We start from the raw sequence: 23,542 nt of genomic DNA, 5'->3' as shown, positions 1-23,542 counted from the left end.
AAGGGAAATAAGCCTCACGAGATGGGATAGAATTCCCATCAACTGAATTGTACCAATAAGGACAACTCTCGCCCTGTCTGGTGTGGCCCGAGCGCGGGCCTCAAACTGAAAGTTTGCTGGTTCAATTCCCAGTCAGGGCACAAGCCTGGGTTGCAGGCCAGGTCCCCAGCTGGGGACATGCGAGAGGCAACCCATCCATGTTTCTTTTGCACATTGATGTTGCTCTCCCTCTCATTCTCCTTCCCTTCCCCTCTAAAAGTAAATTAAAAAAGGACAACTCCCCTATCTAATCAATAAATAAGAATGAAAGGAGCTGTGCTGATAAAAGAAAAAAAGTCCCTAAAAAAACAGAAATGGTTAGGAGGAAGGAGTGTAATGTTTTCGTCCTTTCTCACAGTCAAAGAAAAAAAATGAGTATGCATTAGGTTTTCTTAAAAATTAAAATGAATAAAAAGACCCAACAAAGCAGCACTAATATAGAGATTTTATTTAAACTGTATTGAGTTTTTACAGCACATTGCATTTTTGTCACAACGCAACTGCACAGTTTGGATTTTTGGCCACATCATGTCACGCCCACAAGAGCTCTGAAAGGAGTATTTGATGAATACATCTGAGCCCAGAGTCTCCCTCCAAGGCCATGCAGTATGTTCACTGATGGGACAGCCCCTCAAAACAGCCATACAAAATAGACAGATACAGTCCCCTCGAATGTTACCAATCTTATTCCCCCTGAAAATGGGCAGAGTGAAGTGCAATGGAAGTCAGGTTAATTAAAAAGCCACTCACAACTGGCAGTAAATTGTAATGATTGAGAAAATGCTTAGAAGAATTTTATATGTCAGAGACAAGGGATAGCTTGTTACTTTTTCAATGATCTCAGGAATTTCCCAGACACAAAATCTCCATTCTTCAACTCCATTTAAACCAAAAAGAGTTCTGCTTAGGCTGACCTAAATACGCCAAAACTTTTTAGGTTACATCCATGGCAAATATAAAAGGACAGATGCTTCTCTGTAGGATTGAAGTAAAGGTCAGGACAAATACGATTCTTGTTCTAAATGCAGATCCTAGTTATTTTCGAATAAAAAACATTTTTTTTCTAGGAAGCGACATGAAAGTAGCAGTTAGACAGCTACCACCGTAGTTTTAAAACAGGTTGAGCCTAAGTGTAATTTACCTTTTATACACCAACAAATTAAGAAAAACGTATAAAGTAAATCCTAGTGGTTTTGTTATAGGTCAGAAAGACTGTATCTGTCCCACCCACAGTACAAGGCTATATCACTGTATCTTTTGGTTAAGTGCCACGGGTACATATTAGGATGAAAACAAACAAACAAACAAAAACAATGTTTGGTCCAGATGGACACATTTTCTCTCCCAATTTTGGTATCAAGGCTTATTCTCTTCTGCTTGGGTTCCATTGTTAAGTGCACAGAAATAAACAGCAGCATTTGTACTGAAACCCTCACATACCAAACAGCATATTCTAGGAGGTAAAAACCAAACACTAAATTCTACCCTCAAGATGTCAAGTGTTCAGGATAAGAAGCAGTGTGACCCAGAGAAGGCAGCAGCCAAGGGAAAGACAACATGAGGGAAGTGGGCAATGGAACGACAACAAAAACAACTATGGTTTTATTTTCATGCCAGGAGAGGATCAAGGTGTAGTTCCTGTGTTAGCACCAGGACAACTAGGAAAAGTCAGGCGCAATGGGTAGGGCACAATCAGCAAATATTTCACAAGGATAATTTCTGCTTTTCCCTTCTCATTCTTCATAGTGCACACCTCAAGATCCATCACTGAATAACACAGATTACTGCCTTCATAGCTCAAAATAACTGATTTTTGCCAGGACTGAATACCAGCAGAGTTTTCCTCTGCTCCCAGAAATGTCTCACACCCGAGAACTGTCCCCCTAAACTGAATATTCACTAATGCTGGCTGATGAGCCAAGTGAAAAATACAGCAAAACCCTACTTGCTGAACCAGTCTTTAAACCAAACTCCACAGAAAGACAGAACTAATGCAACTAGAGGAAGTGCCTCTAAAGACTGGGCCTTCATGCACAGACACAGAGCACAGAGGTACAGGGTATAGTTCATTTCAACAGGATAGGAGTTCCTATCTTATATACTATAATCTGCTTTTTTCAAGGTGGAGGAGAGATGGATCTGGTTATCACTTGGAGTTTGGTTATACATATGCCTTTCTATTGCTGTTTGGAGCACACATTACCAGGCAGTATCTATGAAATCATTGTCTTGTGACCCCCCCACCCCCGCCAAGAGAAAGAAGCCGAAATCACCAACTCAACATTAAACTTCCAGACTCTGGGTCTGGATCAGGACCATTACCCCAAGGTGACTATCTCGCCCGCAGAGGACCTTCTGTGAAATTGGATCTCCTCTGCTCCAGGCTCATGATACCGAGGATTTCTCAAAATGGTATCTTTGAGCTCTGTGATTTCATGAGCCACACCAAAGAACCTTCAAAACTACACCTGAAGCAGATCCTCCCTTCAAACCTGCTATAATTGGACAGGCCGTCTCCTCTGGCATTCAACTGGAAGCTGTAGCAATGGGTTTCTTCAGATGTTGGCTCATAAGTTCCCTGGCACGAGATACTTGGATGTGTTCATAACAAGAGTTACAGACGAGAACTGGGTCATAGAGTTGTTGATCAGGAATGGGCAACTTCAGGTGGCAGCAGCCAGCACAAAATACATTCCCACAATTTCTGCCAAAGGACAAAAGGAGAAGAGTTCATCAGAAATGCCACTGTGCTGTACACCCGAAACTAATACAAAATAATACTGAATATACACTGTAATTGAAGAAATTTTTTAAATAAATTCAAATATACTGAGAATGAATAATACTCTAAAAGGCCTTCCATGAGGCAATAGAGAGAGAAGTTGGAAACAAACAAAAATAGTTCCTGTAAATATGAGTTCTGTCCAGAAAAAGTCCAACCATTGTTAAAATAACAAGAACGCTTTGCATGACATCAGTGTAACCTGGCGGCCAAGGAGAGTGGACTGGAATGTGCATGCGTGAACAATGATGACTTCATTGTACTAGTCAGTGGGGGAGGTAGATGTCGTTAAGCGAACATGTGTACTGGGTAGCTGTCACATTCAAACTGAGCAAGTAGAGCAAGAAATCTGCATCAACTTTTGTGTTAAGCTTCAACATTCCTTTGCAGAAACTATTCGGATGATTCAGAAGGCTGCAGCTACGGGCAACTGGTGATTGGCAGGTTCATCAAGACAGTGCACCCGCTCATCCATCACATCTTGTGCAGTTTTTTGGCAAAACATCAAATCACCCAGGTGACTCAGCCCGCCCACAGCCCAGATTTGGCACCCTGTGACCTCTGGCTTTTCTCAAAAGTAAAATCACCTTTGAAAGGGAAGAGATTTCAGATCATCAGTGAGATTCAGCAAAATGCAATGGGGCAGCTGATGGCAATTGGGAGAATTATGTGAGGTCCCAAGGTGCCTATTTTGAAGGGGACTGAGGCATTGTCCTATGTACAATGTTTCTTGTATCTTCTTCAATAATGTCTCTATTTTTCACATTACGTAGTTGGATACCTTCTGGACAGACCTCATATGTGTCCATTTTCAGATTAATTCAATTTCATTCATATAAATGTACCTGTTTTCTGAGCCATACTAAATCATATAAAGCATCTTACCTGCAATGGTGTCTTCGTTTGGCCAACCAGAATTCACAGTCACAGTTATAGCAATGTGATGCCATGTGGTCTGGAACCCAGCGAGTCACCTAACAGAAGGGATAAGAAAAAAAAATCCAGGCAGGTCCTTGTCAACAACACAGAAGACTAACACTGCAACAAGGAGAGTGTCCCAGGAGAAAAAGAAAACGCCTGTCTTTACAGTTGGCCACTATTCGCCCAAAAAGGAAACACTCTGGCCCAGGCTGGGTAGCTCAGTTGGTTACAGTGTTGTCCCATTACCCAAGAATGTGGGTTTAGTCCTCAGTCAGGGCATATACAAGAATCAATGAATGCATAAATAACATATCAATGTTTTTCTCTCTTCCCGCCGCCCCCTGGACCTTCCTCTCTCAAAATCAATAAACTAAAAAATTAAAATAAAAACCAAAAAGACACTGTCTACTCAGTAGCTTACATAAGTACCCCATATTTGCCTGGACACACCTCAGTCTCTTTTTTATCAACAGGTTCCCAGCTTGCTTCTGAAAGACAGTCTTCACTGTGATCGGAGCCAAAGTCTTCTGTATCACTGCCGTCTGACTCCTTCAGACACGTCTGCAGAAAAGGTGAAGACATCGACATCACCTTGTCATCTCTAACGTTTATTATTTACTATGCGTCACGCACTAAGTTCATCACATGTATGAACTCCTTACAGCAATCTTATGGTGTATACTATTGTTATCCCCATTTTATGAATAAGGAAACTATATCCCAGAGAAAGTTAAGACCTGATAGTAAAGCTGAGATTTGAACCTAGTATTCTGGCTACAGATCTATGTTCTTAACCAATAATATCATATTGTGTAAAGAATACCTCTCTCGTTACATCTGAACTGGGGTTTGCAAACTGTAGCCCACGGGCCAAATCTAGCCCACTGCTTGTTTTTATAAATCAAGTTTTATTGGAATACAGCCACACTCATTTACTTACACATTGTCTATGGCGGCTTCTGCCAAGTAGCTGCAAAGGAGACGGTATGTCCCACAAAGCCTAATGCATTTACTATCCAGACTTCTACCAAAAAAGGTTGCTGACTGCTGTTCTAAATCATCACCCTGAGTAGTAAGAAGTTGTTGGCCCTGCCTGTCCCATCCCAGCAAGTGGACAGCCAGGATGTGGTAATGTCTTATCGGGAGGAAATGAAGTGCCTGTGCAGATGACAAGATATTATGGGAAGAAGCTGACTCCTAGAAACTCCCTGAGGACTGCTGTGCCAGAACCGGAAGCTTCCCAACACAGCGAAGCCTAAATGTGCTCATCACCTCTTATGTAGATTATTCCCAAACATGCGAACCAGACTCCCAACATGGGTTTCTGTGGCCTCACCCACTTGACACACTATTGCTCAAGCAGTATTCTTAAAATACAAATCTGATGACGTTACTCACTGGTCAAAAATGTTATCGCCTTGGGGGTAGAATCCAACAATAAGGGAACTCAAGCTGACCTTTCCAATCCCTATCTACTTCTCCAGTATCACCTCCCACCTCACTTATCCAACTGCCTCCCTTTCTAGCACAAGTGTACATGTACACATGCATAAACACACACTACCCATTTGTTCAAGACATGCCACTGGAATACCCATTGCCTCCAGGTTTCTGCAGTTATTCCCTTCACTGTCCACCACACTAAACGGGACACATTCTTGAGCACTCAGACCAAGCATTATCTTCTCAGGAATGCCTTCCCTGACCGTTCACTCTACCCCGGCCCCCAATACCTGATGCTTCCCTGTATCATAACACTTAAGAAATACTCAGTTGAATTGTTTGCTTGTTTCTCCCAATAGACTGTGAGCTCTGTGAGAGCAGGTTCTGTGTCTTGTCTTTCATCCTACAGCCCACCCACCTAACACAGTGGCACGTGGCAAGTACCCTATGAATGAATGTGGAATGGAAGGCCAATGGAGAGAATAAACGAACGGATGGGTGGCAGTAAGCGAATACTTACAAAATCATCCTCATAGTCCATGGGAGGCTCTGCTGGAGGGGCACAGCAGTGACGAATATCCAGCCTCATCTGCAGTTCCCTCACCTGTCGACGTAGCTGCTCCACCTCTTGTTTGTACCCTGCCTCAATTTGCCGTAGTCTATGCTGAATCACATCCGTGGGAAAGGGGAGTCCATCATCGTCCAGGTAGAGAGGAGGCACTGGAGAAGGGCAGCTCAGTGGAACAGGCTTTGTGCTGGAGACCTGCTTTGGATGACCAGACAACCATATCCGGTTGTTTTTTCCTCCTGGACCAGTACAGTGTCCATTGGAATGACTAGAACAGAGAGGTGACTTTACCCCCTCTCTCTGAGCCCACTGGCCCCCAAAGCAGGGCCCCATTGCCCGCATCTGCTTACTGCTCAACCTCTTGCTACAACAGCCATAGGAAAGCAGCCGACGAGGGGTGGTCTCCCCACTCGGGAATGAAGTCATCATCCCTTGGAAGCTGTCCCAATTGGACCCTAAAAAAGAGAACTCACTGATCTGGCTCTGAGAAATTGTCTTTCGGGCCAAATCCAATGGCACTTTCCCAAAGCGAGGGTTTTCTAATAACTGCCCATTCCTATTATTCCCTCTTTTGCCAGTGTCTTCCTCCCCATGAATCAGATCTGGCACAGAACTGGGCTGTTCCTGGTGGGAGATGCTTGCCACAGACCCTGGGGAATCTTTGTTGAGAAAGTCAGTGCTTGGGTCTAGAGCAGTTTGGCAGGTAGCACTCGGTGGGTTGCAAAGGGTACCCAGGTTACGATCTGGAGCGGGTCTGGAGGATACGCCTAGCAGAGAATCCAGCTGGGCCCGCTGGGGGGCACCTGAAAGGGAGTCCTGGGAAGACTCAGGAAAATCACAAATTCTATCACACTTGTTGGAAATGACTTTAGAGAGTGCACCGATAGCTTCCTTTTCAGGACAATGTTCAGGTGGCTCCTCTGTGCCATCTAAAGTCCTATGCAGCTCATCCTGGGCAAGAGGGGCTGGAGCTGGTGCCTTAGTCTCTTCCAGGACTTTGATCTCAGGATCAGAGGTGTTGCTCTTCATTTCCTGGGGCATTGCAGCATTGAGCAGTTTGTAACTTGGAGAACAGCTTTTGTGACTCTTAAGAGGTTTGTTGCTCAAGTAGTCTTTCTGGCTGCTGGGCAGAGGGGGAGGAAGACTCATTTCTCCTGTAGTCTGCTGAGGACCTCCAACTCCAGATTCCACGAAGGCTGTCTCTGATCCCTCAGCATTGCTATGCCAGGGCTCCAGGCCTACCCTGGCCTCCTGACAGTGGTTATTCAGGTTAGGGTCACTGGATGTGCGTGTCAGAGGGCTGCTTGTGTCACAGGCAGAAAGAAGATCATCCATGGATCTGGTTTTAGGTAATCTGGAACAACAACACAACACCTCCCGGTCATGAAAGGGGACCCACCTCCAATATACAGAATCAGGTCATCAAAGCAATATCAAAGACAGGGTTCACAAAAAATTATGACATTTAAGATTGCAAATAACCAATGTTCCTACAAAAAGTCTACTCTGCAAAAAAGTGTAGGATGTTGAACCCTGCCCTCAAGAATACAGGCTCTGTCCCAAGCTTTCATCGGTCTTCACCCTCTACAATCTCCCTGGGCAATCTCAACCACTCCCATGGTTTTAACTGCCTTCTAGGCTGGTGCCTTGTAAAGCTACCACTCCAGTCAGGACTACGCCTGAGCCCAAACCTAATGTCCAGCTGCCTCTGCCACACAAGGTAAGACAGGAAGAAGATGGGTTGTGGAGCTAGACGATATTGGCTGTGACGCCAATTAGCTATACGACTACAAGTAGTATAGCTTGAAACTTGGTTTCCTCCTCTATAAATGATAATAAATTATACCACGTAGAGATGCTATGATTCAAAATATAGAAAGCCAACCGCAAATTTATTAAGGCTACACTAACGACTAATTTTTACAACTTTTCTTATTTAAATTATCCCTCAATCACAGTAGTAACCAACACAACTTTTTACAACCACTGGGCAACAACGTTCTCCTCGGAGTCACAAGTCACCATGGCAACTTCCTCAGTACAAAGCACTCAAGAGTTCTAGAGGCATTTACGCACGCCAGATGTGTAACATTTTCAAGAATGGCCTCCCTGATTTTTAACACAGTTCAAAAGTCTTTAGAGCAACAAAAACTTCAGAAAAACAGCAGAGACATCACTGGGCTCCTATCTTCAGATACCTCAGTCCAGCCCTTACAGAAAAATCTCCTGCAGGTAGAATTACAATATAGCTGATTGTTCGAAGTGTTTGGTTTTTCAAACTTACTATGTTTTCAAGGTATGTTTGTGTTTGATTTTACTTTCGAGTCAATTTTGATATTTTTTGGCTATTAAATTCCAGGAAGGCATTAGCAATGGTTATGATTACAGTCTCTGGAGTCCCATAGCCAGGCCGTGAATCCCAGCCTGGCAACTTTTTAGTTTCTTGTTGCTATTGTTGTTTGTTTACTTCTTAATGGAAACTTCCAAACATGCAAAAGAAGTAAAGAAGTAGACAAAAGAATATGAATAACTCCTACATACTCCTTAACCAGACAGAACAACATCAAAAGTCTGCCATCTTCCACAGCTGATTCCTATGGGCACCAAAGGGTTAATCAATAAAATAATGCTGGTGGAGACAATAATGCCTGAGGAGTTTGGAACAATGAGAGCTAGGGTGGTCAGGGGAGGCTACACACAGAGGGTAGGATTTCAGAAGAATGTGTTGGACTTCAATGGAAGAAGAGGAAAGAAGCCAGGCCTTTTTTTGATCTAGGAAAATGTAGAACCAAAGGTACGAAAGGTCAACTATTAGAGAAACCATTTCCTTTAAGACCTTTATACTACTTACTCCTCCAGATCCAACTCTCCACCTTGAACTGCCCACAGCACACCTCCTCTGCTGTGAACTAAGACTTCAATCCCTACCTACCTATATCTGCTATTTCTCCCCGAACTGACTCCTCGCCTTTTCAATGTCTGTAGCGGGTACTGATGTTCTCCTGGTTTCTAAGCTCAGAGACTTGGAACCTGTCTTTGGTCCTCTTTACTTTTCACCTCTACCCTCCAACATCCAAGCAATTCCATAGCCTGCTGACTTCTCTACAATGTCTGTGAATTTAATTCTTATCTTTCCTAAGCACTTGTCCCCCTTCTATCTGAGTTACAACAGTGCTAGCTGGTCTCTGTCTCCAACTGCCGGGCTCACGAAGATTAGTTCTCCCCAAGTCCCACTGCCACCAGGCCGCAATGACTTCCTACCATGACTTACCGTTGACAACTGAATCAATATAAACTCCTCAGCGTAATGTTCAAAGCCCTCGATGAACTATCTTACGTTCATTTATTTCTATTCCTCAAAAATAGCCCCTTCCTAACCCCTGCCAGGTCCACAGAGCTGCTGCTTTTTTGAAAAACTATCTCTCACGTATCCAATTCCTTTGGACCCCTCTCCACCAACCTTGTTACCAAGCTCACAACTCCCTTTATTCCATTCATTTGTTTGTTCTTTTAAGTATTTACTAAAGCACCTATTATGTGCCAGGCCCTGAGCCAGATACAGATACAAAAGAGCCATGGTTCCTGCCTAGTCTTTTTTTTAAACTGATTTTGAGAGAGAGAAACATCGAGTTGTTGTTCCACTTATTGAAGCATTCATTGCTTGCTTCTTATATGTACTCTGACCGGGGATTGAACCTGCAACCTTGGCATATCAGGATGATGCGCTAACCAACTGAGCCAGGGCCCTACGCAGTCTTAAGAAGTTCTGTGAGTAAAGAGTCACCAAATGACCCCTAATACTTCTCATTTCTCTACTAACTTTGAACTACACACACCCTTATTTGCTTAGATGCTGACTCAGAGTTGTTCTCTAGTGTCCTGTGTCTTATCTTACAGCTTTGTAAAGTGTCTTAAATAGAATCAGTATCTTCTATTTCTTTGGTATGATCCATAAAACAGTATAGTACCAGGCAACTTGTAGGTATTAAAGTAACATTTATTGATGTGAAAGTTATATATTGACGTAAGGCAATGATTGTTAAATAGGTCATAGAACTTACTCAGTAAAAGTTATGGTCCTTCTCCCTGAAAAAGTTAACTTATAAAGCTATACCCAAATTCTGCATTGTTTGGGGAAGGAGAAAAATCACACAATTTCATGGGCTCCTGAGAATGGACTCAGTTCTAAAAACCCTAAAACCAATAATTTAGGGGGTTAGGGATTTTTGTTTTCCTTTATAATATTCAACCAATTATGTAAGTTATATATTTTTTTAAGATTTATTTGTTTATTTTGAGAGATGGGAGAAGGGAGGGAGAAACAGAGGGAAAGAAACATTCATGTGTGGCTGCCTCTTGCACACCCCCAACCGGGGCCCTGGCCTGCAAACCAGGCATGTGCCCTGACTGGGAATCGAACTGGCAACCCTTTGTTTCACAGGCTGGCACTCAATCCACTGAGCCACACCAGTCAGGGCTATGTAAGTTATTATTTTAATTTTAAAAACTTTCTGCCAGTACACAAAGATTAAAATTTGAAATGTACATATCCTTTGAAATCAGCATTTTCATTTCCAGGAATTTATCTGCAGGAATACTAGCACAAAGGCAAAGGTACAAAGATAAGGTAACACTACTGAACTGTACACTTATAAATGGTTTAAGTGGTAAATGTTATATTACGTGTATGTATCACAATTTTTTTAAAAAGTTACATATATAAGGATATTAACTAAGACATTCCCTGTAATGACAAAAAAAGTGAAAATCATCTAAATGCCCAAGAGCAAAATGGTTATGTAAATTATAATGCACTCTAATTTTGGACAATTATGCAGCCAGTAAAAACAATAAAGCAGTTTTATACTGTCATGTGGGAAAAACAACGTGCAGAACAGAATGCGAAATACGATTCTGTTTCTGTATTTTAAAGGCTGTTTCTCCGTGACAGTGGGACATGTAGACGTGTCTGTGCAGAGAGAAATGCCTGGGAAGACACGCACCAGAGTGTCAGCAGTGGACACCTGTGGGCACAAGGATCAGGGAAAGAGGACTTTTATTTTCTACTTTTATACCGTTTGACTTTTTCTTTTAAATAAGGGACATGTATTACTCTTTTACTTTAACCAACCTCCATTCTACTTCCCCCCAAATATTCACCAGGAAGATAACTTTACTTTTCATGTCTCCCTTTAGAATATGGCCTTTCTCTGAGAAAGTAATGTAAAGGCCACCCACCTTCTGGGAGCCCATTTCCCGGAGAGTCAGATGCTTCTGGAAGCTAATGCTGGACACTGCAAAGGTTACTACTAAGATAACAAGCTCCTCATGCCTTCTATCAGTGAACATAAGACCATTCCCATAAACCTTCTGAAATAGTCCTTTCTGTCCTGTTCTCCTCTCCCCTGAGTGGAAACGTCACGCAGGGTGATAGCAGTTCCGGGAAAGAAGGTAACCAGTCTTATCCTAAGAGAGGGCCTTGAAAATGCACACAGTGCACCCCAGGCCAGCTGCAAGTCCTGGGCCAAGTTTCTCCTTCAACCAACTCCGAAAGTTGCTTCTAAATATTTCATTTTTTAAAAAGACTAATGCAAGCCCTGGCTGGTTAGCTCAGTTGGTTAGAGTGTTGTCCCAATATACTAAGGTTTTGGGTTCAATCCCTGGTCAGGGCACACTCCAGATTCAACCAATGAATGCATGAATATGTGGAACAACAAAAATTGATGTTTCTCTCTCTCTCTCTCTCTCTCTCTCCCCCTTCCTCTCTTTCCCTTCCTCTTTCTCTCTAAAATCAATCAATCAATAAAGTAGATGTCCACTGTATAGGTAGGGCTTAAAATAAATACATACATACATACCTATATATATCCCGTGCATACTAGTACAAAATTATACTGAACATAAAATGCAATGTAAAAAAGAGAGAGAGCATGCAACATTTAGGCAAGACACAGAGCAGTTATTGTCTTCTAGTAGAGAAGAGAGAGCAAGAAGGGCAATCTTACCTGTCCAGAGAGCGACCAGAGAACTCTTGGCTCTGAGCCACTGGGGAAAGGTAAAGATCCATGTTCTCTTCCCCGAGCGTGCATGGAGATGATGCTGGCAAGTAAACAGCTGTCCAGAGGTGCAGGGCCCGGACGTGACACACGGGATGCAGGACCTAGGGAAGTAGGCCCATACTAGTGTTTTGTTAGATGTTCCAGGGCCCTATGCCCTCCCCACTTGACTTGGCTTCTTTTCCCTACAGGTCTCTAAGCAGCACCTACAGGATGAGAGTTCAGGCTTACCATGTCTGAGCCAGGTGTGTAGAGAAAGTTATGAAAGTTTTTATTGCCAGCTCGCAGGAGGGCCCACACGGAGCAGGTCCGCTTGTAGATGTTACGCTTCTCTCGTTCGCAGGGGTTGTTGGCCAGGAACGTGCCGTAGAGGCAGGAGTACGTGTGCTGCACCAGTTTGACCTACAGGGCCAAGACAGCTTGCACCTGGGGGCCTCGGCTGCCATCCCCTCACTCTGGTCACAGGCTTTAGAACTTACCAGGAATGCTTCGTTAAACTCAAACAGGCAAGGGAACTGCTTGAGCAGCTGATGAACAGAATCAAGCCACTGGAGGAACACAGGACACTGCTCATTTTGGTCCTCTGCATTCTCCTGGTGGCCACAGCGATCTCCGAACTTGTGTCCAAAATCTAGCCAGTCAGACTCTACTAATACTTGGAAGCCCTGCAAAGAACACAGAGTTCAAGCACAGGGCCTCCCTGGAAAGGCTAGTGTCTTCTCTGCAGGGGATGCCCAAAGCAAGAAGCCAGCAGCTTCAGAGAATAGGAATGAACCTAGAAGAGGACTCAAAGCACCAATGGCCTCAACTAAAAGTCCTCCAGACAGATCCAGAGGGCTGAACACCTTCCCCACCAGCCCTTTCCCTGTGTTCTTTCCCACCCAACCCCTCTCAATACCTCCAATGTCCTGTAATACGGGTCCAGCAGTATTTTGGCCAGGGCTACGATCTGTGGCGTCCGGTCCCAGCCGTCCGAGCAGTGCACCAGCACAGGCCGGCCTTCCCGGTCTACTGTATTAGCCACAAGCACAGCTGCCTTTAGCATCACTGACAAGTGCTGCAGCCATTTGGTGCTCTCCAGTGCTGACAACCAGCTACACAAGAGCAGAAATAACGTCTGTCACTAAAAGCACTAAAGCTACAACAGTGTTTCCACACCCACAGACAGCTACACCTACCAAAGCCCCTAGTGAGGGCTGAAGCAAGAGCCCAGCCCATGGCCTTTCTGCCAAGAGATATCTAGCAGGAAGACAGGGAAGATGGGACCCAAGGCCAACAAGAGACTCTTAGGATCAACAGAAAAACTGGGCAGCATCACATGCACATTTAGCCACTTCCTTTCCCCAGTTCTCTGTGTTCTTTGAGTAGGACAACTGATCCAGACAAAAGGAACCCAATGTCCTGTAGCCGTGCCACAGTGCTGGCTGAGAAGTAGAAGTGTTCTTAATTAGGAAAAAAAAACCACCACCAAAAAAGAAGTGTTCTTGGAACTGACTCATTGCACCCAGGTCCTCGGGTCTCCTGCACCTGCGCAGTTCCCACCTCCCCACCTAATCTTCAAGAACAGGAGGTACTAGGCAAGGGGTGAGACTGGAGGGAGGGCAGAATCAGAATAGGGAACACGTACTTGCTGGGGTCTGGCATCTGGCTACACACGGCACGCAGATACTGGAAGCTGTTCCGGATGGCATGGATGTTGGCCATTCCCATGAACACAACCTCACAGTTGGGGTAGTACTCTGCAGACATGAAAGGGGCGAGTGGAGCCTAAGAGCATGTCCTGGAAACAGGCAGGCAGGACAAGGGCAGTCCCAGTGAGCAAAGCTTCCCTGGCAGGTAGAACACTCCAGGATGGGGACTCACTATATTCTGGAAATCTCAGTCACCCTTTTATCTCTGGATACTCAGGTGCTATATACTAATAGTTGTGGTAAAAATATTATTGACAAATGATAGCCATAGTACTATTAGTAAAGACAATGTGAATTCTCAGTAAATAGTAGTTGTTCTATGCCAGTAATTTTATACATGTAACCTCTAATTATCCAACAACTTTGCAAGGTATGTATCATTCCCATTGGACAGAGAAAATAAAACTTAAATGGATTGTTACTTAAGCATAGTTACAGCTAGAAAGTGGCAGAGTCCTGATTCCAAGCCAGGTTTGTTTGGCTCTTCCTACTACACTGCTGCACCCTGTTCCCTTCTCACCAAGGCCACCTGGGGCACAGGCTGGCTGCAGATACTGGGAGAACAGCAATACCTTCACATTCGCAACCTCCACCCTTGGCCCGGTTAGCCACTGCTGCCGTGTAGGATCGAGCATCCAGGATCAGCAGCTTCTGGGGAGCCGCTGTGCTCTCCACTCCAGAGCATGCAGTCAAGGAGGCATCTAAAAACAGAGTGGGAGAAGACCCTGTGTCAGCCAGCCACCTAGCCTCACCCTACGCCAGGGCACTCCCTTCCAGAAGAGTATACAACTGGAGATCCCTCACACCCCACAGCCTCTCAAAAGGCAGGGACCCCCTGTGTTATATCTTCTGCCCATCCTCACACTGAGGACCCCCTGGAAGCCAATGAGGCCAAGGTGGGGGCCTGCTCCCCAGAGGACCAGAACCACCCACACCTTACCGAAGTCAGTGTCACATGCCTCGCTGGCATCACTATTCCCAGTGCCAAGGGAGCCCCCATTGGCCCTTGTCCCCGGGTTGAGGGCACAGGCTTTAGCGATGGATGTGACCAGGTACTCATCATCAGCATTGCGCCAGCCCCACCAGCTGATCTCGGGCTGGCTGCAACGTGCAATGGCAGCCCCATTGCGTAGGTGTCTGACAGAGCAGAAAAAAAAAAAACATTATGCCCTTGGCATTCACAGCCTCCAGAGGCCTACCACACTGAGACTCCAGGGGCCAGGATCTCCGAAGCCAACAGAGGCTACCTGTTTATCCCAGCCATGAAAATAGCAACCAAAATCCCCCAGGGGGCTTTCTAGTTTACAAAGCGCTGCCATACACATTTCTCAAATGGACTCTACATCCCCAAGGTGACCTTGACTCATCAAATCTGCACAGCATCTGCTCCAGGTACAGACGCCCAGCAGGAGAACAAACCTGAGCCCAGAGCACGAACAACTCCAAACCCCAGCACCTGTCTCACTCTATTTTAGCTGCAGCATTCCAGTCAGGGGTCGGCAAACTTTACTGGCAAAGAACCAGACAACAAATTTTTTAGCTTTGCAGCTCACAGTCAGTCTGTCACACATCCTTCTTTCTGTTTTATGTTTCTTAATCCTTTAAGAATGTAAAAACCAATCACAGCTCACAGGCTGTATGTAAAGCAGGATTTTGGTTCACAGGCCATTTTGCCAACCCCTGTTCTAAGGTAATACTTTATACACACACACATCCTGGGGGCGGGGTGGGGGGGGGAGTGAATAAACTCCCCAAAAGCCTCATCCCTAGAAGAGAAGAAATTGAGGCAGTTTTTATTTTAACATTATTTCATTGCCCCTTCCCCCGCAGGGTGTCAATTCTCAGTCAACCACACTGCCACATGCCTCCACTTCTGACTCCTTCCTTGTTGCATGAAAAAACGTCCCCCCTATTTCCACCCCCCACTGCCTCACCTATACACAACCACGGGGATCCGCTTCCAGGAACGGAAGGAAGCCACATTCTCCAGCTCTTTATCTGTGATCCACACAGGAACCAGCAGCTTCTGGGGGTAACTGGGACACAATCTGAGAAGAGACCAGATGGGGTCACCAAGCTTGATCTAAGACAGGTGATAACAAGATCCCCAGGACGGCTTTGTGGGAAGAGGGACCAGGAGACCTCCTCCCTGCCGAGTCTGGGGAGCTGTGCCCACCGCGCTTTCCCCACACACGGAGGGGTCTGGGGCTGGAATAGTGTTTCGGCCCCCCCCCACCCCCTCCTTCTCACTTGTAGTTGTTGTTGATGTGAGAGATTCTCCAGACATTCTGCAGGTCAAAGCCCATCCTGGCAAGCTCAGCCTCCTGCCGACAACGTATGTGTTCTCCTGCAACACAGCCCCCATGCCTGTCAGCATCCAAGGGCGCCATGTCCAGGGGTGGGAGTAGGGTAAGAACCAAGTAAAAAACCTCACAATGAAAACAGCCTGGCCTCACCTGGCTGACACAAGTGGGTATGCTGGTCCTCCTCAGTCAGCCCCAGGCACCAGGCATGGTAGGCAAAGGCAAAGAGATCTTCAGGCTTGGCAGGTCTCGCTGTGGCCCGGCTTAGCCGTGACAGCCACTCTTGGCACTGCTTGAAAGTGGAGAAGTGGCATCTGCCAAGCAAAAAGCCACAGAATGAGGCAAGAGGCAGGTGTGCATTGGGGCCAAAAGGGTCAAAAATGGTCACAGGGAGGCTATGGGGAGAAGAGGCTGCAAAGCAGCAGGTAACAGACACCCTGGGGAGGATCAGGGACACTAACCAACGTCCAAGAGAAGTTGTCTTTGTGACAATTCTCTTCCCAAGAACTCTTGTCCTTGAGACATAATTGTCTCCTCTAATGGGGCCCCATCATTGCTCATATCAAATATAAAGGCTTCCACGTGGCCCTGAGAATCTCTATTCCTTGTGTTATCTCTCATGACTCCATAACACAGACCTGCCTTAGGCAGGAGGTCCTGCTCATGTGTCTCCTGTCTTTGTTTTTTCACTTCGGCCTGATAATGTCTCCTCTTGGTCTAGCCTCATTCTACTGACACTTTGAAGATAGTTCCAGTCCCATCTCTTCCTGGAAATCTTCCCAGCCTACTCAGTTCCGCAGACCCTTCCTTTCGTATTCTTAACGAGCTTGGAGTATTAAATGTTAAGTTTTTTCATAGCGTATTGCCACATGTTAACTCTTCATTCAAAACTAGACTTTAGCCGCCTTGAAGGGAAGGGCAACGCAGACTCTCCTTCTGAATCCCTACAGACTGAGCACATGGCAGGCTCTAAACAGGCCCTGGGTCATCCCAGACTCCTCTTTCCCTCACATCCAATCTGTATGCAAATCCTGTCGTCTTTACCTTCACAAGTCAGACTGCTTCTCAGTATTTTGAGAATAGTGGAGCTACCACCCCACACAGGCCAGCACACTCTCTAACCTGCAATGGCGTCTTAACTAGTCTTCCAACCTCTGCCCTTGCTTTTGCCCTGTCCCCTTCCATCTGTTCTCAGTACAGCAGCCAGGAGGATTCCATAAAACATTAATCAGATCACATCACTCCTTTGCGCAAAATCCTCCAGTGGCCTCTCGTTTCCCTCGAAGTAAAAGCCAGTCATATGACAGCCTGATTTTTACTTTTGCCTTTTACTTTGACTTTTATATGTAAGACCCTGACCTCTTAGGTCTTATACCCCACTCACCCACGTGCACCCCACTCCAGCTGCACTAACCACCTTACCACCCTTTCAATAAGCCAGGGAGACCTACCCACTCAGAGCCTCTGCACTGAGTGACCTCTGTTACCGTGCTCTTCCCCCAAGTCACTTTGCCTAAAGCTACAACCTTCAGCCCCATAGCACTCAAAGTCCCCCTTCCTTGCTGTATTTTACATCCTTGCGCTTAGCATCGTGTAACATGTTTTTCTTATTATTTACTCCTGGTGTCTCCCCATAGGAAAATAAGGTACATGAGGGCAGCAAATTTTGTCTCCTTGTTCCCTATTGTATCCTCAGTGCTTGGAACCATCTGACGTAGGACAGGACACTTGGTAAGCATGCGTTTAGTGAATAAATAAATGAACCAACAATAAAGATATCATTCTACAAGCTTTCATACATGTTCTCTCATTTATTTCCTATGAGGACACATGAGCTAAGTATTATCCCCATTTCTTCAGGTCAAGATACTGTGGGTCAGAAAATTGACCTCCCAACCCAGACAAGATTTTCACTTTTTTTTTTTCCTCCAAATTATGAAAGTGAGGCACTATTTTTCCTTTCTTGCTCCATTAAAACCCTGCAGCAGAGACGTCTGGGCAAAACGAGGGTGAGAGGACCGGAGTGAGGCGCCATTATTCTCACCTCACCACTTTGGAGTCCTTGCAGGCAATGTGCAACTGGAACATATCACGGCTCTCCACACTGTCAATCATCCGGAGAGGGACCTTCAGAGGAAAGGCAAACTGCGGCTCAGATCCCCACTCCCCACCTCACTCAGGTGCTGATGTAGCAACAGAAGAAAGGAAACCGGCATTTACTGGTGCCCGTTTAGTGCCTGGTCATTGTGTGTCCTCTATGCATGGGACCCCAATTAGCAATCACAAGAACCCTGAAAAGCAACTGTTTTCACCCATATTATTTAGAAGGATATCGAGCCTCAGATGGGTGACTTGACCAAGGCCACAAAGTTGACAAGTGGCGCTCTTCCAACAATGCCACTATGTCCCTTAGAAAAGCCAGCAACAGAATAAGGGAAAGAGAAAAGAGGGGAAGGAAGAATAAGTGAGAGACAGAAGACCTATAGCTAGGAGAATGAGGCAGGAAAACAGAAAGCGAGAAAAAGAAGGGAACCCCAACTTTTCGGAGACACGATCAAGTAGAGCATTGGAGCAATACCACCTTGCACCTCACACGGTTCTGGCTTGGTTGTGGGAGAACATGACAGGAACTCACGTTGATGACAGAATCCTTGAACTTGATATGCAGCCGGTAGTTGGAGATAGCGATGAGGGCATCGGCTGCCCGACCCAGGAACTCCACTCCTTCACCCTGCAGCACCGTGAAGGGCACCTGCGGAGGCACAGAAGAACGCTCAGTCTAGAACTGAGTCACCCTTCCAATCCCTTCCCCAGTCCCTGACCTGTGGGATCCCCTCTAGAAAAGCTGGGCCAAAGCAGGACAGAAGAGTCCTCTCCACGGTAACAGCCCAGGCACCAGCTGTACAAGAAAGCTGCCTTTCCTTCCCTGGGGCCAAAGGTTCCATAATGCACATGCAGACAGACTCTCTACCCTTCAAAGACTGGGGAGCAGGAAGCCAGAGCTCCAGTACTAGATCCCCTGGTAGACACTTGGGGGATGGAGGGTGTTTTTTTTAACCAAGCCAGGAATTCCACCCACCCTGGGTCCCCATCTCCTCCTTACCTGCAGATTCTCCTCCTCTTTCACTAGTTCCTTGGGGGGGAACAGATCCTTGGCTTGGATGTACTCCAGGCTGGGGGGCCCCTCCTCACCCTGTGGGAAAGGCTTCAGTCCTAAGTCACCAGGCTCCACTTGACCCATTAGACCTCATTCTGCTCCCCTCCCTTCAATAAACCCACATATACCCCACAGTCACTGATAAATGTTCTGGTCACCAGAGGAGGAAAAGGAGACCTGGCTTGCTGGGAGGGATAGGATGGAGGGGGTACTCAAGCCTAGGAAGCCTCAGGGAAGAGTAAGATTCAAAGAGGAACTAGCAATCTGCTCCTCAAAGGGGGACTCTCCTGTAGAACCAAAATTTCCCAAGTGGAGGAGGAGAGAAACTTAAGAAGAAGAAAGACTAATGTAAGGGAAAGACAAGTGGGAACAGGAAGTGCTGCCCTGAGGAAAAGGAGCCCTGTGTGGCAGCTGGTTAGAGAGAGAGGAGGGAAAGCAGGCACCTAAGGCCACTGAGGCTTCATTCTGGTGGAGAAGGAGACAAAGAGGAGTTGGGCTGGGGGATTCAGTCCTGTGCCTCTAGAGGGCCTTCATGGATGCTTTCAAAAGGATGTGTTTTGGAGCTGAGCTGATCTTCTCACACTGCTAACCAACCCCCAACACCTGCCAAGCCACCTGCCCTACCTGCTGATCTGAGGGGAATTCCTGAGGATACCCACAGCAAGCAGAAGTCACTCCTCTCCCAACCACCAGGGATGGGGGGCGGGGAGAGGGGATCCACGCGCCTAGGAGGAACAGGGAGACCCAAGGACAACCAGGGTAGAGAGGCCTGGCAGACACCCACAGAGGGTGAGGAGGGGAGGGTGGGAACATCTGAGAGGACAGATGGGGAAGCTAGGAAGAAGCATTAAACCAGAGGGGAGGTGGGGAGGGCTGGGAATGATGCAGAGGTACGGAGGCCTGCCGAGCCAGAGAAGATGGAGAACAGAGGCAGTCTGGGGGACAGTCAAGGAGAAAAGACTGTCGTGTTAGGTGAGGGATGGAGTGGTGGAAGGGGGGGGGGACTGGAACCAGGGAGACAGCCCAGACATCCTGTGCTCCCCAACCAGCCCCCTAACATCCCAGAGGGCCTACTAGCCACATCCCACAACCCCTAGCAAGAATGCGGCGGGTGGGACCAAGATGGAGAGGCGGAGGTAAAGGAATGTACCCCTGCAGGGCGGAGCCTGGAGATCTGCAGTCAAGGGCAGTGGCTGCGGGACCAGCACGGGTCACAGAATTTCCATCCCTGGCCTTCGACAATCCCCAGCACTCGAAGATCAAAGCAAATCCAAGAAAGAAAAGGAATAACCCCCCTCTCCTTCCAGAGGCCTTGGGAAGGGGGATGGGCTCAAATTCCGAATCTCGAAGGCTGGCCCTGGGCGGGGCTGAGGGTGCAGCCAGCGCTGGGGCCCCAGGGCCCACGCAGGCGGGGCCGGCACTTACAAAGCAGCTGAGCATGGAGCAGGAGACGCGGGCGGTCAGGCTCATGGTCGCGGGAGGTCTGGGCCAGCGCACATGTCCCCGGAGCCTCTGCGCTGCCCGCCAGCCCCGGGCTCTCCCCGCATCCCGGCTGCGGGGCCCGCCAGGTACAGCCGCGGCGACCAGGAGGCAAGCGCGCTGGCGGCGGGTCCTCGGCGCAACTCCCGCTTGTCTCTCCCCTCCTCTCCACAATGGAGCGAGCCCAGCTCCGCCCTTCGGCACGAGCGCGAAAGGGAGGGGAACCAAGCGAGGAGAGCGCCCGAAAACGCGCGGGGAAGGCGGGGGCGGGTCTCGAGGACCCGCCCACAGCCACAGGCTCCTCCCTCCCCGCAGCCTCACAGCCGCGTGGGAGGGCGTCCTCAGGGGACGTCTAGGGGCTTTCGGGAGACTACGTTGCCGGACAGTCCCCAGACCGCGAGAAAAGGGAAGGCAAGACGCCTACATCTTCTCATTTCCCATCTTCCCAGGTGAGCAACCTCACATCCCTCTGTTCACAAATCCGGCCTTGCGCTCCACTCCTCCCCCCACCTCTGAGTTCCTTCGGTGCCAGTTCTTAATTCCTAAAACGAAGCTCACTTACCTACACCTCATGCCCTTTCCAGTTTGAAGGCTTCGTCGTTTCCCTCCAAAACCACCGCCTATCGTACCCCTGGCCGTAAGTGTCCTCCAATCCCCCGACCTCACTAAATCCCACTCCCTTGTTGCTCCTTAGAATGGACACTGGGCTACTACTGCCAGATTGGTCACTGCACACTCCTGAAAGAGAGATTCTCTGAGTGTTTTATTCCAAGGCCCCTGCCCAACCCTACCCCTTCTGCTCCATCTCTCCTTGTTTCACACCCTCTAACTTCTGGGTAAGAAAGTCTTTCTTGGAAGAGAAAGAATTTCTTAGGTTGATAAATAGAAGAGCTGGAACTATAGACTACAGAAGCCATGCAAAAACAAAACCTGAAACCCAAGGGTAAGCGCATGATGGAAGTTGGGTAGAGGGCCAAGGAATATGGAGCAGTGACAACAGCCCAAAATGTCACCAAGAGTCACAGAAGGTGCTGGTTTGTACTCTACACTTCTTGTGCCTGGTAACTTTCAGAAACCAAAGCTTTAGTTTGGACTTGAGTTTAGGTTTGGATTTCAGTTTGGGTTTTGGAGGAAGAGAAGAATGGGAGGAAAAACATAACATTTTATTAGGCATCTACTATGAGCCAGACATGTTTCAAACTTTCTCACTAAAACTTTTCCGCTCCCCAAGAAGTAAGCCTTATCCTGTTTTACTGGTGATACAGTTAATGGAAAATATAGGGGATCATTATAACCACTCCCACCACCCCCAGAGATACTCTGGGCACCTGGAGGGAGCTATCCTGCTATAAATCCAATCATCTGTTGCCTGCAGTAGCTTAACAGACAGGAGCACCTTGGAGCTGGAGAAGCACCACAGTTTTGGTGAAGTCACTCCTGATACAGCTCCCACAATATTCAAAGGCCCCACCAGGAAACACAAGGATCTTGTGATAAAGAAGGCATGGCTTGCAGACCACAACAGAGAGCTTCTACCAGGGATGCAAAAGAAGGACCATTACGAAAGGCTAAGAGAGCCGGTGGTAGTGTGAGGAAAGCATGGAATAACACATGCCAAAAAAGACTTCTAGAGACTTCCTGTCCCAGACCCATATATTGGCTGAGAGCGGATGAACCTGTTTAGGAGCTGAACAGAGTAGCCTGGAGCTCAAGGTCCAGGAGGGGTGGGGAAGGTTCACAAGAATTACAAAAAACTCAATAGTCTGAGGAAAGAGAGTACTCACCATTCTACCGTGGTGAGGGTTCTGGCTGCCTGCTTCTCACTGTAAGGAGACAGAGAAACATAGGAGTAGAGAACACCATTAACATCACCATAGAATCAACACACTCCACATACACATCTACTCCTGAACTTTTCTACAACTCTTACTCTCCTTCCTCCCAGAGAATCCAGCCTCTCCACAAGTCAGCATGCAAGACAGGGGCAATGGGCGCTACAAGGGGAGAAAGCAACAAGTGCTTCTGCAGGGTATGAAATCAGCCACAAAGTTCTGGAGCAAGAATGAGTATTATCCAAGATTATTCAGCAGAATTCAAGAGTCCTGATTCCCAGGCCCAGAAGGAAAAATAGAAAACACTCCAAACTCTGTTTTTTGTGGAAGAACAAAAGAACTGCCAACTCTGAAGAGACGGAGGCTGCTCAGCTAGGACTCACTTCTGGCCCTTGTGGGGACATGAAACCACAGGAATGCTCTGCCAGCCTCTGAGTCTGGGAGTAGCACCCACCTGACCTGTTTACTAGGGGCAGAGTCCAGACCAGAGGACAGGAGGGAGGGGACCACAACCTGTGATCAGAAGGCAGCAGGGCTGGACAGGTCCTGTTGAGTATAGTTAACACTAAGTGGGGTGCAGGTTAGTGTAAGGAGGCCACGAAACAGGGATAGAATCGGACCAGCCCCGGCCTCAGAGTCAGTACCTATCAAAAGGGCACAAGCAACAAATTTCAGAATGGGCCTCCTTGGCCCATTTAAGGAGCGAGGCCCAGGTTTCACTTACACTTTCATGCCTGCTATCTGAGCTCGGGCACTCCAGTAGTACTCCCCACCCCACCCCCAGCCTCCAAGGGTGCATGGATAAAAGCCTCCATCTGTGCTTCTGCCCACCTCCCTGATCACAGCCCACGCTTCCTCATGGGGGAGCCAGCAAGCAGCAAGCCAAAGGTGCTGCCTCACCGCCCACTGGCACGCAGCCTCAGGGAAATGGAGGGAGAAAACACGGACCAAGCCTGGGAGGCCCAGGGTTCCCAGACCTAAGGGATCTGGCCCTGGGAGGGGGGGCGGGCCAGTCTGGCTGGGGAGCCCAGGTGCCCAGGTTCTAGGGGCGGGGCCTAAACGCCCGGAGGCGGAGCCCGAGTGACAGAGGGCGGGGCTCACGAAAGCTGGTGGGGTCGGGGCGGGGCCGGGCAAGACACGGTCATTGCGGTTCCCAGACTGGCAGTGCACGGGGCACAGTGACTCACCGAGGCGGCGTCCGCCCGACCCTCCGAGACCGCGCTCTCACCACTTCCGTCTCCCGCAGCTGCTGAGGCCGCGCAGCTACGACC

The 23,542-nt window shown here is 47.5% G+C and overlaps 1 protein-coding gene across 5 annotated transcripts; it reads right to left on the bottom strand.

Annotated features, from left to right (window-relative positions):
- Positions 1-467: 467 nt before the first annotated feature.
- MTMR4 (myotubularin related protein 4) lies at positions 468-23,542 on the bottom strand. 5 transcript variants are annotated; one of them, XM_024573139.3, is made up of 19 exons: positions 23,459-23,542; positions 22,224-22,262; positions 18,907-18,996; positions 18,439-18,555; positions 17,848-17,930; positions 15,957-16,117; positions 15,751-15,847; positions 15,435-15,548; positions 14,441-14,637; positions 14,073-14,201; positions 13,437-13,548; positions 12,708-12,903; positions 12,289-12,474; positions 12,041-12,211; positions 11,759-11,913; positions 5,706-7,107; positions 4,193-4,303; positions 3,707-3,795; positions 468-2,743 (listed from the first exon to the last, which is right to left on the bottom strand). In XM_024573139.3, the coding sequence occupies exons 2-19, from the start codon at positions 22,224-22,226 to the stop codon at positions 2,566-2,568; spliced, it is 3,591 nt and encodes a 1,196-aa protein (XP_024428907.1). In that variant the 5' UTR covers positions 22,227-22,262; positions 23,459-23,542; the 3' UTR covers positions 468-2,565. The 5 variants fall into 5 exon arrangements, with proteins under 5 accessions (XP_024428907.1, XP_045038288.1, XP_045038287.1 ...); XM_045182353.3 differs by lacking the exon at positions 23,459-23,542 and adding an exon at positions 23,103-23,212; XM_045182352.2 differs by lacking the exon at positions 23,459-23,542 and adding an exon at positions 22,655-22,700.

The sequence above is a fragment of the Desmodus rotundus genome, chromosome 9 (genome assembly GCF_022682495.2).
Source record: "Desmodus rotundus isolate HL8 chromosome 9, HLdesRot8A.1, whole genome shotgun sequence".
Taxonomy (NCBI): domain Eukaryota; kingdom Metazoa; phylum Chordata; class Mammalia; order Chiroptera; family Phyllostomidae; genus Desmodus; species Desmodus rotundus.
This window is presented reverse-complemented; position numbering and strand designations above follow the sequence as displayed.